The sequence below is a fragment of the Lagenorhynchus albirostris genome, chromosome 4, assembly GCF_949774975.1.
Source record: "Lagenorhynchus albirostris chromosome 4, mLagAlb1.1, whole genome shotgun sequence".
NCBI lineage: Eukaryota > Metazoa > Chordata > Mammalia > Artiodactyla > Delphinidae > Lagenorhynchus > Lagenorhynchus albirostris.
Window position 1 is genome coordinate 9768695 of NC_083098.1, and position 18588 is coordinate 9787282.

General features: G+C 34.9%; 1 protein-coding gene across 1 annotated transcript in view; it reads left to right on the forward strand.

Moving 5' to 3' along the window:
- Positions 1-18376, forward strand: part of MMRN1 (multimerin 1) — a 65877-nt gene extending 47501 nt beyond the window's left edge. Inside the window, exons 6-8 of the mRNA XM_060147098.1 lie at positions 275-2260; positions 15851-16003; positions 17234-18376. Of these exons, the coding sequence (XP_060003081.1) occupies positions 275-2260; positions 15851-16003; positions 17234-17655 (2561 nt within the window). The 3' untranslated portion in view covers positions 17656-18376. The remainder of the gene's footprint in view (positions 1-274; positions 2261-15850; positions 16004-17233) is intronic.
- Positions 18377-18588: the final 212 nt, after the last annotated feature.

The following is an 18588-nucleotide window of genomic DNA, read 5'->3' on the forward strand; positions in this document are numbered from 1 at the left end:
TTATGCCTTTGTCCAGAGAACCTTAGTTCTATGATTCTAGCGTGTTCCCAGCAACTGATTTTTTTCCCTCAGACTTATCAGTTAAGAGGGTGACCACCTTATATGAACTCTAGTAATTTTTTTAAAATTTCATAAGTAAATGTAGTCAAGAGATATTTTCATTATTTCATGTCATTAATGTTTAGTCTCAAACTTTTATCTTTTTAGAGCTATCTAAAGTTTACATGATTAAAATCATGTATCATTTATTGTTGTTTATTATTTCTTTCTCCAGGTCTAAAATCCAAAAGCATTAATGATCTGGTGAAAGATATAGTAAGAGAACAATTTAAAATTTTTCAAAATGACATGCAGGAGACCATAGTGCAGCTCTTCAAGACTGTATCAACTCTCTCAGAGGACCTTGAAAACACCAGACAGACAATTCGACAAGTTAATGAAACCGTGGTTTCAGTAGCAGTCCAGCAAAAGTCTGTTTTAATGCAAGAAAATAGGCCCACTTCGACTGATATACTGGATCTAAAAAATCGCATTGTGAATGTAAGACAAGAAATGACTTTTACATGTGAGAAGCCTATTAAAGAACTAGAAGCAAAGCAGACTCATTTAGAAGGTGCTCTAGAACAGGAGCGCTCAAGGAGCATTCTGTATCATGAATCCCTCAACAAGACCCTTTCTAAAATGAAGGACATGCAGGAGCATCTTTTATCAACTGAACAAGTATCAAATCAGAAGAGTGTTCCAGCCGCTGGATCAGTTAGCAATAACGTCACTGAATACATGTCTACTCTACATGAGACTGTAAAGAAGCAGGGTTTGATGCTGCTGCGTATGATCGATGATTTGCACACCCAAGATAGCAAGATTAACAATCTCACCCTTGCTTTGGAGATGGAGAAAGAATCTGTCAGGGAGGAATGTGAACACATGTTATCCAAATGCAGAGATGATTTTAAATTTCAAATTAAGGACACAGAAGAGAATTTACAAGTTTTAAACCAAACATTGGTTGAGGTTCTCTTTCCAATGGACACTAAGATGGATAAAATGAATGAGCAACTAAATGATCTGACTTACGATATGGAGATTCTTCAACCCTTGCTCGAGCAGGGAGCATCCTTTAGAGAGACAATGACATACGAGCAACCAAAGGAAGTAGTAGCTACAAAGAAAAAAGTGGAAAATTTGATGACTGCTGTTAGCAGTCTAAATTTGCTTATCAAAGAACTTACAAAAAGATACAACTTACTTAGAAATGAAGTACAGAGTCGTGGGGATTCCTTAGACAGACGTATCAGTGAACATGCCTTAGAAATGGAAGATGGTCTAAATAAGACAATAACTATTATAAATAATGCCATTGACTTCATTCAAGATAACTACATGCTAAAAGAGACTTTAGATACAACAAAGTATGATCCTGAGGTCCATCACAAATGTACCCAAAATATGGAGACTATTTTGACATTCATTTCTCAGTTCCAACGTCTGAATGATTCTATTGAGATTTTGGTCAATGACAATCAGAGATATAACTTTGTTCTGCAAGTTGCCAAGGCCCTTGCAAATATTCCTAAAGATGAAAAACTAAGTCTGTCCAACTTTCAAAAGATTTCTCAAATGATCAATGAAACCAGTTCCCAAGTGATAAAATACCAGCAAATTATGAGTCATTTGGAGGAAAAAATACTCTCAGCCACAAACATTTCCAAAAATTTTGAAACTCGGTTGCAAGGCATTGAGTCTAAAGTGACCAAGACGCTCATACCTTATTATGTGTCACTAAAAAAAGGCTTTGTGGCTACAAATGAGAGAGACCAGGCTCTACAACTGCAGGTACTAAATTCCAGATTTAAAGCACTGGAAGCAAAATCCATTCATCTTTCCATTAATTTCTCTTTACTTAACAAGACTCTCTATGAAGCTTTAACAATATGTCATGATGCTTCTACAAGTATATCAGAACTGAATGCTACCATACCCAAGATAAAAGGTTCCATACCAGATACTCAGCTTCTTCAGAAAGGTCTGACAGAATTTGTGGAATCAGTGATTGAAATAAAAACCCAAATTGCCCTATCTAATTTAACTCGGTATATAAATCAGTCATTGTCTGGTAGTCTTGCAAACATTGTCAAGTCACAGAAACAAATAAAACCATTGCTGAAGAAACCCAATACACTTAAGAAACCAACAGTGAATCTGACCACTGTCCTGATGGGCCGGACCCAAAGAAACACAGACAACATTCTACTTCCTGGTAAGCTATTGTTAAAAATTAACTTTTAATCTCTTTTCCTATTTAAGTGGTATTTAGTAGGTCTGTATGGTTTAGCAAGACCATAAGATATAAAGAGCACTTACTTAAACTTGAGTAAATGGTTAAGAAATTCAAAGATCCCTGATATATTATCTGAAGCTGATTTTATCCTATATAAAGCAGGCATCAATACAAAACAACTGTTTATAGTGTAAATATTTTTCTACATATTTCTTAACTTTTTTTCTGACAAGACCCCTATAAAACAATCAAGTTTGCCCTTGTAGAACATTTTTCTTTACATGTGTAATTAAAGGAAGCTATTAGACAATGAGCTCCCTGATGAGTAAGACCAGATTGTAACCTATTCATTTTGGTGTTACCTGGCAAAGTGTCAGTATGCAACAGGAACTCAGTGAATATCTGTTGAATGACTGTCTGGCTGAGTGAAGGTACAGTGAGCAGGTATTTAGTTTGGGCAGATCACAGAAGGTCTTGAATGACAAGCTAAGTATCTTAGTCCCTTTGGGCTGCTTTAACAAAATGCCACGGACTGGGTAGCTTAGAAACAACAGAAATTTATTTCTCGACGTTTTAGAGACTGGAAAGTCCAAAATCAGGGTGCCGACATAGTCACATTCTGGTGAGGGCCCTCTTTCTGGTTCACTTGGTTCCAGTAATTGCATGCTGTGTCCTCACATGGCAGAAGGGGTGAGGGAGCTCTGGGAACACTAATCCCATTCATGAGGGCTCCATCCTTATCTCCTAAGCACCTCCAAAGGCCCCACCTCCTAATATCAGCAACTGTGGAAGTTACGATATGAACATATAAATTTTGGGGAGATACATTCAAGGCATGTAGACATGATTTTGTAAAGAACGGTCTTTGAAAATTTCAAGCAGAGCATTGGGTATGGTGAGAACTGTGTCTCAGAAGCACGAAGCTAGGAGTAGTGTGTAGCATGACTACAAAGAAGAAATCAGAGATACCAGTTAGGACACTATTGGCAAGATCAGTGAAAGCCAGATCTTAGGAAGAGGTAGTTGCATCAGAGGAGATGGGTATGAATAGTGTCATGAAAGTAATATCAACAGAAACAGAAAGATTGTGGGAAAATTAATGGTCTAAGGAACAACAAATCATGATTCCGGTCCTAGTTATTTCCGTATGTTTCTGTGTAGCCTTGAGTAATTCCCCTCTCTGGGTCTCGGCTTCTTCCTTTTATGAGATGGGATTGCAGTAGGTATTTTTCTGAGCTCATTAGTAGAAATATGTTGCAGACTGCATTGCTGTAAAAAAACATGAGCTTTTCACAGCCTGAATACACAGCACTTGGGGAGGGGAGAGATCTAGAATATTCTGCGGTTTTGCATTTGGGAAATGAGAGGGTCGAAGTACCATTGACAGATGTTGTAAACACCAGAGAAGCATACATTTGGGAAGAAAGAGGAATTTAGTGTAGTGCATATAAACTACTTACTAGTCTCTCTGTATGAAAGAAGTGTTTTATTAAGATGTCTGGCATATGAGTAATATTAAATAATCTTTCCACAATGAAAAGAATAGCTACGGACTCTTATTAAAAGAAATACAGTGAACCTCTTATATGAGTCTGCTGTTAAAATATACACTCATTTGGATGAATTTTGAATTTTATTGCTTTTTCATTACAAAAGGGTAATCATTATCCCAGCTTAACATGACCCTTTATGTTTAATCTCTGAATGTTCAGAGAATATGAAAAATCACAGAATAATACAAAGTTGAGTTGTCTCTTGACTATTTAAGCTATTGTATTTATTTATGACTCCTTCCAAATTAATCTGACCCAGGAGGACTAATCTTACCATGTGGGATCACAGAACAAATGATTTAGGCTTACATGTTTCCAAGAGAAAAGTAGTATTTCAGTACAAGATGTTCTTACAATAATCATTTTAGGAAAAATATTGAGTTGCTCTTTCTCCAAACTACTTTAATCCTTGGTTCTCTTGTGGACACTGCAAATGAGTTTCAGTTAAACTCTGCAGGATATGTGATCATACACCAGGCAAACTGGGTCATTCTTTTTTCCTTAAACCAAAAAATACCCGTATCTCTACAGTAAGTATAAATTTAAATAGCTTCAAAATTAATTGAGTTAAGAGACTCAGTAGAACATAAGAACTAATAAACTTTCAGAGTATAAAGAATGCATGTTAGGAGCTTATAAAAATTGCCTTGAGACATTTATATCAAGTTGACTCAACATTGGGCTTAATGAGCTAATAATTAACTTAGTACTGATTCTCTTTTTAATGATGCCTTGATATAATTGTTTCTTGTTCCTTTATTTACTGTAAGTAGAATTTTTCTAGGCCTCAAGTTAATAATTAATTAAAAGTTCTTTATTTTATCTTTGTAAAGATAACCCATAATGATGTCAGGGCAATAAAGGTATATTGGCCTCATTTCATATGTGGGGCAGATATTCACTGTACCGCAGGATCTGCAACAAAAATGTGTGAGGCCCTTTCAAGTGGATGCGTAGATATGCGTGCTCATTAAGCCAGCTCTGCTTCTATGGCTCATAAAACTGATGGTATTCATTGAACAGCTGAGCAGGTAAAGTCTATGCAAGATAATGAAACCAGTGGACTCAGGCTAAATTCTCCTCTAAGAATAAACCAATTGCAAAATAAACTACTTCCTTTGATACCAACTGTGAGACACACTGACATACTAGTTAAATTTAGCTGTGTTTCCTTTGACCTTTGCTATGATACTGTAAATACTGTCTAACCACATTACTCCCCTACCTAACACCAGAAGGTAATTTATCACGATTTTACAAATCTCACAATAATATTTTTCAGATTATAGCCACTATCATTTGCAGAATAAATGCAGTTTGTAGAAAGAAAAACCACAGAAACATAGTTTTTAAAATTTAATCTTTTTTTTTTCTTTTTTTAAATTGAAGTATAGTCGATTTATAATATAGTGTTAAGTTTCAGGTGTACAGCACAGTGATGCAGTTATACGGTTATACATATATGTTCTTTTTAAGATTTTTTCCCTTCTGGTTATTACAAAATGTTGAGTAGAGTTCCCTGTGCTATACAGTAGGTCCTTGTTTTTTGTCTGGATTTTTTGTTTGTTTGTTTTTTTAAGATGTTGGGGGTAGGAGTTTATTAATTTATTTAGTTATTTTTGCTGTGTTGGGTCTTCGTTTCTGTGCAAGGGCTTTCTCTAGTTGTGGCAAGCGGGGGCCACTCTTCATCGCGGTGCGCGGGCCTCTCACTATCGTGGCCTCTCGTTGCAGAGCACAAGCTTCAGACACGCAGGCTCAGTAGTTGTGGCTCACGGGCCCAGTTGCTCCATGGCATGTGGGATCCTCCCAGACCAGGGCTCGAACCTGGGTCCCCTGCATTAGCGGGCAGATTCTTAACCACTGCGCCACCAGGGAAGCCCTGTTTGTCTGTTTTATATAGAGTAGTGTGTATATGTTAATCCCAACCTCCTCATTTATCCCTCCTCCCTCCCCCTTTCCCCTTTGGTAGCCATAAGTTTGTTTTCTATGTCTGTGACTCTCTTTCTGTTTAATCTTAATTTTAATAACTGATAACCTCCTTTGAAGCCTAATAATAGTAATACTATAATGATGTAATATTGGACACCATGTATTAACACTTACTACATCCCAGGCACTGTACAAATTATACTACATATGTTCTTTCATTTAATACCTATGAGGTAGCTATCATTATTCTTATTTTGAAGGTGAGTAAACTAACCCTCAGAGAGATGAACTAAGGGATCCTGCCTAAGGTCATGCAACTAGTAAGTGATGGAGCCTGACTCCTGGTCTGTTGGACTCAGGGCTCCACTCAACTACTGTACTGAAGTAGATTGTGAAGTCTATTCACCTGCCTTTCTCTTCCTTCTGCTTGTGTTTGACGAATCATATCTATCTCAGAGTCTGGCCATATCTGAATATTCCATAGATATTCCCAGGGAGTTTGCTTTCTTGAGGACCCAAATATTACCACTTGTTTCTGCGTTGACCAGAAGGAAGTGAAAGGGCTACTTTTCAGTTTAGCTTTTCTGTGTTAATGGCCAGTGGGCAGTTGTCATTGAAAGCTGGCATCAGTTGTTCACCATATCTTCTCTGAGCTGATGCAGTGGGAGGTAACATTCAGAGTTCTCTTCCATATCACTTTCTTCTGAGCCATTCCCACATCCAGTTATGCTAATTATGATTCCTCTCAGGCCAATTCTGATAAACTGTTCTGGTTGAATCCCTAAATATTTGATTTGTTTCTAAACAAAAGTCCAGTAGACACCAAGAGGATTTTATTTCCTCTTTGAAGATTTGTTTGTGGAGCAATTGGCAGATTTGTCCCCGCAGAGCAGGTCGGGCTGCTTGCCTTGCAAGAGGAGCTGAATCCTGAATTGAATTGTTGTAACAATGTCAGCAGCATGGCTGACGAGGCGCCTTCTGCTCGTGAGACCATCGACTTTCTATTTTAACCGTTCCTCCAGTATTTACCAAGTATATTTAACTCTCCTTAATAAACCTTTTATTCATCACTGTCACTTTAACTACTCTTAAGAAAGACTACGTTCTGGAACAGATTTGGCAGTATACCAAATACAACTTTTTAAATTATCATTTCTGTGAATATAAGCAATTTAAAAGAAAAAATAAGAACCTAGTGAATATTTTACTGTCTTACATCACTTTAAAACCATTTCTAAATTTTGTGACACAGCACAGAGGCAGTTGTGATGACTAAGAAGCACTGAACTTGGAATCAGGAAAACAAAGTTTAAGTCCTGCCTAGCAATGTGTTTATTTGTAAAAGTCATTTATTTTTCTAAAACTTACTTTCCTCATTTATAAAATTAGAATAACATATCTACCTTACAAAGTTTGAGAATCAAAGAAATCAACTTTCATACAGTGTATTATTGAGGTAGTTAGGACTATATGATACAATTTTCTCAGCTATATTCGATGTTTATATTTTATTTTCTCTAAAATTTTCACTTAATATTTGATATGTAATTATTTCCATGTAGCAATGTAATTTAAATGCTCATCGTATTCCATTGTTCCATCTTTAATTTATGTCACTGTGTTTTAAACTCAGCATAAGTTGATAAATGAGCTTATGCTTACCACATAATAAATCAAAAAGAACAGGATTAAAAATATAAAGGCTTAAATGTATAAAAATGCATGGGTACTGACAAGCACTAAAAAATATCCACAAAAGTGTTAACAAGTTTTTTCCAAGGTATTTCAACTCTTTATATGCTTTTCCATATAATAAAAAATAAACATTCTCACATATACCTCAAGATAAGTTGACTTCTATACAAAATATTGAATATAAGCTAATTAACTTTTGAAGGATAGCTACTTGAATTGAGTTTACGATGTGTTCTGTAAGGTATCCAAAATGACACACAAGCTTGTTATGCTAGAAGCATTCATGGGACTCAGCATTTAGTTATACACACAGCTAAGGATTACTATAGTGAAATAATAGATGAGAGGATCAGCAAGGGGGAAAGACCCAGGCAGAGTCTGGAGAAATCCATGCATAGGCTTTCTTATGCTCTCTCCCTCCCATGAGGGGGTGTACTTCTATATGTTCTGTTTTCCAGTCACCAAAAAATGCAGTCACATGCGTGCAATTTTTCTGCCCAGAGAAGACCATCAGATATTAAGCTCTCAAGGGTTTTATTGGGGCTCACACTGCTATAACAATGTACCATAGATAAAGTGGCTTATAGTCAAGAGAAATTCACTTCTCACAGTTTTGAGATCAGGCCGGCATGGTCAGGTTCTGATGAGAGCCCTCTTCTGGATTGCAGACTGTCAACTTCTTGTTTTATTCTCACATGGCAGAAAGGGAAGGAGTGAGAGAGTTCTCTGGGGGTCCCTTTTAAAAGGGCACTAATCCTATTCGTGAAGGCCCCACCCTAAATACCTAAATGACCTAAATACCTCCCACAGGCCCCACCTCCTAGTACCATCACCTGGGGAGTTAGAAATTCCACCTATGAGTTTTTGGGGGACACAAACATTCACTCCATAATAGGGCTGGTCATGTAGGTACCCTCTGTTGAGCACATACCAAAACTCCATACTCTAAAAGGAAAGTAGACGTTCAGCATAAACCATATAGCTTGTCTGAAGAGTCAAGGCACTGCAAAAGACACTTTTTAAATAGTTAGAGAATAGAGACAAGCCAAGTTCCCAGGCATAGATCAAGGGAAAATCCTTGCAAGTCAGCCTTTCTAAAGGCAGCAGTCTCAGGCCTGTTATACTGACTCTTTTCTGCTCATGATATTAAAGATATTCTTTGTGTCAGAGTTGGTTAGCAAACCTGTCTTCTGGGGACAGCCTCCCCAGTTTGTGTCAATAAAACATATCAGTATTGAAAAGAATATTAAATGAACTAGTTTTTGTTCATTGTTCCCTGGGAGAAGAAAAGACTCCCCTAGTTTTCCAGAGGATGCCCCTTTGTATGGAAGGATGACAGTTGAAGAGAGGATGCTGACAAAATTAACAATCCTTTCCTGCTTCATGTCTTGCAATAAAGTGACCATGGTACCTAAGGTGAACAGTCAGAAACTCATGCACTTGACACTCACATCTGAACCAAAATTTATGACACATGGTCTGACAATAAAAAGGAAATGGGACAGGATACCAGGTTCCATTTACATAGTCACTGCATATGCTGGGATTCATTTTCTAACAAGAATCACAGGAGCTATTTCTCAACAATAGACTGTTTCTTTGACACCAAAGTTTTGACACCAAATTTGATTATTAACTGGTCTGTAATTAAATACACTGAATAGATGTCTTTCCACCAGTCCCTGACAACACTGTAAGTTCAAAATTGCACATGATAGTATTATTTTGTGCTGTATTGATTATCAAACATGAAAAAGAATGTGCTGGGATTATTAAATCACAGATTGTGACCATCTGGCATAGCAGTCTGAGTGGACATGATACTCGCATCTTGACAAAAAAATTGCAGCATAAAAAAATAGCTCTGCCGTATATTAACTGCGTATGAAATTTGGAAAACATACCCTAAAAGTTGTAATTGCCAGTTTTACTATACACAGCCTCAAAGTGGATCTGAAGGGAAATAATAAGTATTTTATTATAAATTTAATTTGAATTATTCAAAGCTGTTTATTTTGAATATCATTGTTTTAGGGGAAAATATCACATGGCACTTTGTTGATACTATGGATTAATGAAAACTCAAGTCTCTTCACCTCTCGAACAAATTACCAGAAAAATTATTACGCAGTGTTTGGACAGCTAAAGAAATCAGTGGAAGAAAGTTATTGCGTGTCAATGTGCCAGAGACATATAGGAATTAAACTACACATCTAACGTTTACAGAAAAGGAAATCAATTTTTATAGTTAATCAACAGTCCTTTAAGAACTCTTTTCTAGGCTTCATAATCCTAAGCAAGCGTTAAATTTAAAATTTTTCATGGATATTTAGATTCGAGAGTCATCAGCACAAATATTGTGCCAATAAAATCAGGTATTGTTATAGATGCTTTGGATACATCATAACATTTTAAAAAAATTCTATCTTCTTGGAGTTTACACTCTAGCAAGGATAGAGAAAAAAAACATAAGTAAAAATGTAAATTACATAGTATGTTAAAAGGTGATAAATATTATGCATAAAAGAAAAAGCAGAGAAAGGTAGAGAGGCAGAGTTTTGTGGGACGTGCTGAGTGTGTTGGGAGCCAAGTGCAGTATTATTAAATAAGATGGTGGGATAGGCTTCAACTGTGGGAAAAATAGTGAATTCTGCAGGCAACTGGGGATATAATGGAAACTTTGTTATTTTGTTGTAACAAAAGTTGACAGTGGAAGATGTACCTATAGAGTAATGTGATATTTGGTTGTTATGTTTTAAGTTTTAAAATTTTTTCCATGTGCTTTTGAACACTATGCTGTTATAAAGCTGTTTTGAATGTGAAAGAAAAGAAACATGCCACAGCATATACTAAGCACTAAATGAATGTTATAGGAGTTCATTATCATAAGAGTTTCGTGTCTTATTGAGAACTGGATGTTTGGACAAATCTCACGGAAGAGGTAGCTTTGGGCTGAGCATTTATTTAATCAACCGTTTACACACTGTGTTGAGTATAATATGTTTAAATTCATCCTATTGTTAACAATTAAACATTTTTGAGCAGGAGTATGACATCACCTCGTATGTGCATTATTACGATTTATTTTGCGTTCTTCCACAGATCAGTCAGAAAATTATTACAGCAGCCCTGGCTTGAATAGATTAAGACTTCAAATAGTGATAGAGAAAGGAACAAAATGGAAACTAGGAATGTTACTTAAAAGTGAATATATATTCAGTAGAAAACAGCTAATTGAAAATACAAACTCTTAGAATAAAGAATAACACCAAAGTTTAAATAAAGCATCAGTGATGGGAAGTTGGTCAATTCCATTAATGGAAATAGGAAGGTTAAGGAGGAAGTACAGTTGTACACAGGAAGAGAAGTTTATTCTGTGATACATGAGTTTAAAGATCTCTTATCCCTACAGAAATGTCCAGAAGTCATTTACAAATGTAGGTCTGGAACCAAAAGAGGGTTTGTAGATAAAAAGTGGAAATTATTGCACAGAAGTGATATCTGGGGGCAAAGAAGTCAATTAGGTAGCTAAAGAAAAAGAAAAGAACTGAAGACAGAAACATGGAGATTTCCTTTATTTGAAGAGAGCACGGGGGTTGGGGGAGGAGTAATCAGAACCATCAGAACAAGGAAAGTGCGTGATTCTCTGAACTCAAAGTCTTTAAGAAAAAGAAAAAGACAAGAAGACATAGTGATGTAGGAGACCTGTGCAAACAAAATAATAGAAGTAAAAATATTGGGGAGAGGTTTGATTTTTATGGTATAATTTACATAGAGTTCAAGTCACTGTTTTTGATGTGCAGTCTATGAATTCTGACAGATGTGTAGTCATGCAATCACCACAACAATGAAGATGAAGTACAGTTCTATCACCCCCCAAAATTCTCTTATGTAACTTTGGAGTCAAACCCTACCTCCACTCCCAGCCACTGGCAACCAGTGATCTGTTTTCTTCCCTTACATTTTCAAAGTGTATTAAATCATACACTGTGTGTAAGCTTTTGAGTCTGGCTTCTTTCACTTAGTATAGTATGTTTGAGATCCATCCATGTTGTTGCATGTATTCCTCTTCATTACCAAGTAGTAGTCCATTGTGTATGGCTGTACTACAGTTTGTTTACACATTTAGTAGTTGAAGGATATGTTGGCTGTTTTCAGTTTGAGGTGATTCTGAATAAAGCTGCTATAAACATTCACATAAAGGCTTTTGTGTACACGTATGTTTTCATTTCTCTTGAGCTAATATGTACCAGTAGCATAGCTTGGTTGTAAGATAAGTACAGTTTTAACTTTATAAGGACAGGCCAATCACTTGCTATTTCCATGAGTAATGTATGAGAATTCTAATTGCTCCACAACCTTGTCAGCACTTGGCACTGTCAATGTTGTTTATTTTACCATTTTAATAAGTGTATTACTGTATCTAATTGTGATTTTATTTTGCATTTTCCTAATGACTAACGTTGTTGAGCATATTTCAATATATTTGCTGTTTTTAATACTTCTTTTGATTGAAGATTATGAGAAAAAGGTAAAACAGATGATAATATCAAATGAAAAACATTAAATTTTTTGGGTCATGGCTTAAGATAAATGAAAATAGTTTAATGACAAGGGTTATAATAAATCATCTGGGACAGGGCTACTTCATTTGGTAAAGATTGCTGACATGATTAAATGAGCTTTAAATTATATTTGAAAGGTTGAGAAAAAAGATCCCAGAAACAATATCAAGAACAACAGATGCGATTTAAAAAGAAGAACAAAAATTAAAACTGACAATTGAAGGAAAAGTAGTAAAGATGGTTGGAAACAATATTGCCATCTGTCTATACACCAATGAACAGAATATGAGTGATTAGAGCAATGAATCTGAAAATGTAATATAAACAACTGTTCACATTTCTAGAAGTTGTTGAAAAGGGACATATGAAGTATTTTTAGAGCAATGGAAGGATAAGTATTATTTGATAGGTATAATTTTGATAAATGATGCAACAGAATAGCATTGAAAATTAATGCATCCATCGGTATGAGGGTGAAAACATGTTAGAGAGCATTGGCATCAGGATGAAAGATAAAGAAAAGTTCTAATGTTGTGTGGATACAGTATCTAGAGCAGATACTGGTGGATTTGTATAATGTTTTCCTGTGTATGACAAAACTCACCCAGAGGCAGTGATAGGTCTCCTCACTAACCTGTTTCAAACTCCATTTCTGCCCTAAGCAGACATCAGAGTTATCTGCTCTCTATAACGTTACTGTTTAAATGAAGAAATAAAAAAATAAAATACTGATGCTAAAATAGAACTAAGCTTTACAAATTTAAAAATAATTTAAATAAGTAATTAAGAAAAGTAAAACATTATGTTATGTAAAACATATTATATATGACATGTTAGGGGTGCTATAAATAAAAATAGAAGACATCAATATAAAGTGGCCTTTCATTTTATTCATTGAATACCTATTGAGTAAGTGCTGAATGAGCGCCAAGAAAGGTTGAGTGGACAGAGTGGTAAATTCAACACAATCCCTCTTCTCACGGAGTTCAGACATTAAGCAAGTAATTAAAATAAAGAATGGTAAATACTGGCAAAGACAGTGCATTGAAAATGTAAGGAGCTCTTCAGTCAGTTCAAATTTAACATGAATATTTATGAAATATGGAAGTAGGATTAATAGAAAAGTGTAACTTGAGCACATATTAGGGTACAGAAAGCAAAGATCAGAACAAATTGAGACTTATGAAACATTCCAAGACAGTGGTAAAAGAATTTTAGTCATGTTCAGAGCAGGGAAATGAATATTAAAAGATTAGTTATGCTCTTTGCACAAGACAGTAGAATGTTGAGTTGGCAGAACTTAACTAATTGTACGATCTCCAACAAAGAAAATAAATGGACTGGAAGGAGTTTAAGAGGTTATGGAAGCCCAAGGTAGAAGTTGTGGAAAGTCTGCTTGAAATAATTCTATGTCTCTAGAAAAACAGGCCAGTGACATCATAGCATCGAACTCTGCATGATGTTTTAGAACATGTGATGAAGGGATAAGAGTATTAGATTAAGGATGAGGTCATCTACTCCATCTTCCATTGATTTGTTTATTCATCTTTAAAAAGACAATTTAGCACTTCTATATGTCAGACACTGTGCTAGTCAATAGTGACACAAAGTTTAAGAAATGGAGGACCTGAGCCCTCACCTCACAAAAGCCCACACTCATTGGAAGTAAGGACAAGTGAGCAATTACAGTAGGGTATGATAAATTCAACAGAACTTCAGAGCATCAGACAACAAGTAAGAGAATTCATACAATTAATTCTATCAAAAGGGATGAGGAAAGATGTCAAAAAGAAAATGATGCTTTATTGGAGTCTGATTTTTACTGTTAATTCAAGAAGAAATTGCCTATTGAGCACAAATATGTACAGGAACTTATTATAAAGGTAGCTAACCATTTTTAAAGTATTTTAGTAATAAAGTAAAAAAAATATGAGTCAGATGATATACAAAAGTAGATTTGTAGCTGGTTGCATAATGAAATACAAATAGTTTCAACTGACAAATCAGTGCCAACAAATCTTTGGTTGTATGTTATAAGGCTCTGTACTTGACACTATCCATTAAATATTTTTCTCAAAATGGGAATATAGTCAATATTTTATCATAACTTTAAATGGAGTATAGTTTGTTAAAATATTGCATCATTATATTGTACACCTGAAACTAATAACATAACACCGTAAATCAACTACACTTCAAAAAAATTTTTTTAATTCTAATTATACAGGCATGCAGTTTGGTCACATTTTATATGAATTAGAATTATTAAATATGAGGTAGAATTATTTAAAATATTTATAGATCTCACTCTTGAGACAAATGTTAAAACAAATAACCCTACATTTAAAAATCATCAGTGACCATGATTTGAAATGAGTGAATTGTAAACTGTTTACACTATTTCCACAAGGTGGAGCCACAGTGGTAACTGTGGCCAGTAATGTATTCTTCCAACCTTTCCTCTCCACCTAATTATGAATTATGTTTATAACCATATTCACAATTTGAGGCTTCCTAAATAACTGAAATTATTCTATACGTAATAAGTGAACTGAAACTTGCCGTCTTCAGCAAATCAAACATATTGGGGATTTACCCCACTCTTTTACTGCTGTCTAATATTCCTTGATGAAAAGATACTATAAATTCATTTAATAAGTCCCTCATCAATGGTCATGTAGGTGTCCTACAATTTTTCACTAGTGCAAGTAATATCATAAAGAACTTTCTTGAATAATTATCTTTGTATACATATGCAAGGGTATCTGGAATATATATTCTGGCCAGGAGAAATTTCTGACTCCAAAGCAAAAGAACCTTTTTAATTCTGTCTAATATGGTCAAATTGTCCTCCTATTCGAAGGTTCCAACAATATAAGCTCTAACCAACATTGTATGAGAATGCCCATTTTCCTTCATATTGCATGATTATTTTGTTTTTAAATGTTGCCACCTGATAAAATGTTGTTGGTGGTAATTTGTTATTCTTTAATTAGTAGTGAGGCTGAATAATTTTGAAAATTTTAATGAGCTTTTGTAGTTTTTGTTCAATGATTTGCCAGTTCATATTATTTGCCCACTTTTCACTATTTTTACAGGTTTACATACTTTTTCTTTGGGATTAGTCAGAAGTTTTCATTTGCTATAATTAGTCATTACATTGTTGTAGGTGTTAAAAAAAATAGTTTCTCTTAATCTGGCACTTTGAAATTCAATAGTGGGTGGTTTTCATTGCAAATGAGTTTTAATTCTTAGGTGGTCAAATGTCAGGGTTTTTCTTTTATGGCCTCTGGGTTTTGTTTATTTTGTTTGTGTTGAAAGAGCTTTCCAAAATTTTAAAGCTCAACAAAGATATTCCTTTTATTTGATTGTAATGCAATCATATATGTTTTTTTCACATTTAGTATTTTTACACACATGGAATTTATATTTTTATGGATATCCAATTAGCTTAGCACCATTTATTGAATAGACTTTTTTTTTCTCCAATGATTTGAAATATTACTTTTGTCATGTACTGGTTCCAAATATACATGATTGTGTGTCCAGATAGTCTATCTGTTCTACAGTTGACCAAAATCTTAATATTTACCACACATAAATGCAGTGAATCACAGAATTAGTCCCACTTCCAAAAAGCAGGAAAGGGCTTCAGAAGAAGCCGCTCAGGTAGTTCAGAGATTTGCACGAAGTCCCACGATTACATTGGTGGGTGTCCTGGGCCTGGGAATGCAATTTCCTTAATTCTAATTCTGCTGCAAACTATGATTGGAGATCAACAGGAAAACACGTCACTTTTACCCTCTTTTATCTTGATTCTTTTTCAGTAACAGAGGAGTATTCAGACTGTAGTAGATCTCCATGCCAGAATGGGGGCACATGTATAAATGGAAGAACTAGCGTTATCTGTGCTTGCCGACATCCTTTTACTGGTGACAACTGTACTGTCAAGGTGGTGGAAGAAAATGCTTTAGCTCCAGGTAAGAAAGTACACGCATCCTTGGATTTGCTCAAGGTCATAAAAACATTTTTTGAACTGTTTACGAATGAATGTTGAGACCTGCTTAATCTGGACTCACTTGAGGATTAATTCCTTTTACTTCTCAAATTAAGTGAATAACATACATGATTTTGTCAGGTAAACTCATTGATATACACAAGTTGAAATTGTCAATATTGGTATAATAGAGGCAGTTTAGTGAAAATCCCCCCCCCACGTATTTTTTTCCTAGTGCATCTTAAAAGAAAATACATATATATATATATATATATATCAAACTAGTATAAACTTTTTCTCCTCAAACAAGTTGTTAAAGAATACATCTTTGATTCATATCAGATCTGATCCTTTAAATGAAGGCATAACAAGTGAATAGCAGTATGTCTTCTATGAAGGTCAAGTTCGTAGTGTCATTTTGACTGGCTAAGGGCTGTTAGAACATGCTCAGATGTATTGAGTAGAACAAGATGCCTTTTTGCCCATTTACTTTCGTAAGTAAGTATTGGTTGCTATAGATTTACTTCCAGAGCGTACTATTTCTGATTTTTATACAAGAAAATGTGTGCAGGGCTTAAAATATATTCTCTTTAAAATGACAGCAAAAAAACATGTTGCAGATCAGGCTTTTCTTAATAGTGCGCTGCATTATAAAGAGTACATTTTTTAGTCTGTTTTTAAATCTCAGCCTTTGTAAGTACATTTGGCATTAATTACATAGAAGATTGCTTTTGTCTACTTCTCGATAGTGCATACAATTTCATTGGGTTTCTGTTTTAGCCTCTAGAAACTGTTTGACAAGGTGCTGGAAAAATTGTTTCTGCATCATATCAGCTTTAATTCCTGCAAGAGGCTTTAAAACATTCTGACATACCATAATAATCAGAGTGCTTTGAATTCCTTCATCTCTGGAGAGATCAAAGCAACATGCAAATTAATCTCTGAGGCATTTCTATGAGGAAGGTATTGAGTGTTACTACCACCATTCTATCCTGATCTAAACGGAGAAACAGTCTCGGAGAGGCTAAGCAATTTTGGGTAGTTCAGGCAAGAAAAGGGGCAAACACCCAGACACATATGCCCTTGTTAAGTCTGATGAATGACCTTTTTTCTTCTACTAACGCTTTTTGTAACCGAGATAAAATGATAAAGATATAAACAGAACAAGATCAAAACATGAAAATTAACTCTTTCCATTTTTTTCCGCTAACAGATTTTTCAAAAGGATCTTACAGATATGCACCGATGGTGGCATTTTTTGCATCTCATACATATGGAATGACTACACCTGGTCCTATCTTATTTAATAACTTGGATGTCAACTATGGAGCCTCATATACTCCAAGAACTGGAAAATTCAGAATCCCCTATCTTGGGGTGTATGTTTTTAAGTATACCATTGAGTCATTTAGTGCTCATATCTCTGGATTTTTAGTGGTTGATGGAGTAGACAAGCTTGCATTTGAGTCTGAAAGTATTAACGGTGAGATATGCTGTGATAGGGTTTTGACTGGGGATGCCTTATTAGAATTAAATTATGGGCAGGAAGTGTGGTTGCACCTTGTAAAAGGAACAATTCCAGCCAAATATCCCCCTGCTACTACATTTAGTGGTTACTTATTATACCGTACATAAATTAGTGTGAAAGACAGACTGTCACCTTTACTGAGAAGCAGCCAGTGTTTTTATTTATCTTTGCATGCACATTTGCTCTGTTTTTGGTTTTTCCACATGAATGAAAACCAACTTCTTTTTAAAATCTGAGTAAGGCTGCAAGTTTGTTTATTTCATAAATTATTTGAATATCTTTTGGACAACCTGTATATGGAGTTCTTGCTCCTAAGGAGATTTAGAGGCATGGAAAACAAAGTGCATTTGTTAGCATAACCATTCCTATTTTTGTCTTTTCATGTTAAGGCATTTCAGTGTAAAAGAAATATTATGAAATGACAATCACTCAATATTGCCAGTCACAGTAGTCTTTCCAATAGAACATTTAACTTTTGTTATTCTCTGTGTACATAAATATATAACATATGTTTCTTAAATTCACAAATTCAAATAAAGTACTCAAAGACCAAGAAGTTTCTTTGAACTTTGATTTTTATTCTTTCCTGTTGAGTTGATTAATTTTACATATTAAAATTTTCATTTGTAATGAGAATTTTTAAAGCTGAATTAGAAACTTAAAATATGCTTAACTATTGTTCCCTTCCTAAACTATATTCAATATCCTGTGATCAACCATAATGAAAAATTTGACAAAAGAATATATATATGTATTACTGAATCACTTTGTTGTACTCCAGAAACTAACACAACATTGTAAATCAACTATACTTCAATAAAATTTTTAAAAAAACTATTGTTCCCTTCCTATAATTAGAGAATAAAGTAGTACTTGACACATTTGAACACTTACACCCAAGTCTAAAAATATAGAAGTGGACATTTTACCTGCCTCCATCATACAATATCTACAGGGGAAAAAAATAACACTTTTCTCTAATGAGTATCCTGTGGTAACACATGCAGACCTGCCTTATTCTTATAACAGGTGCATATATG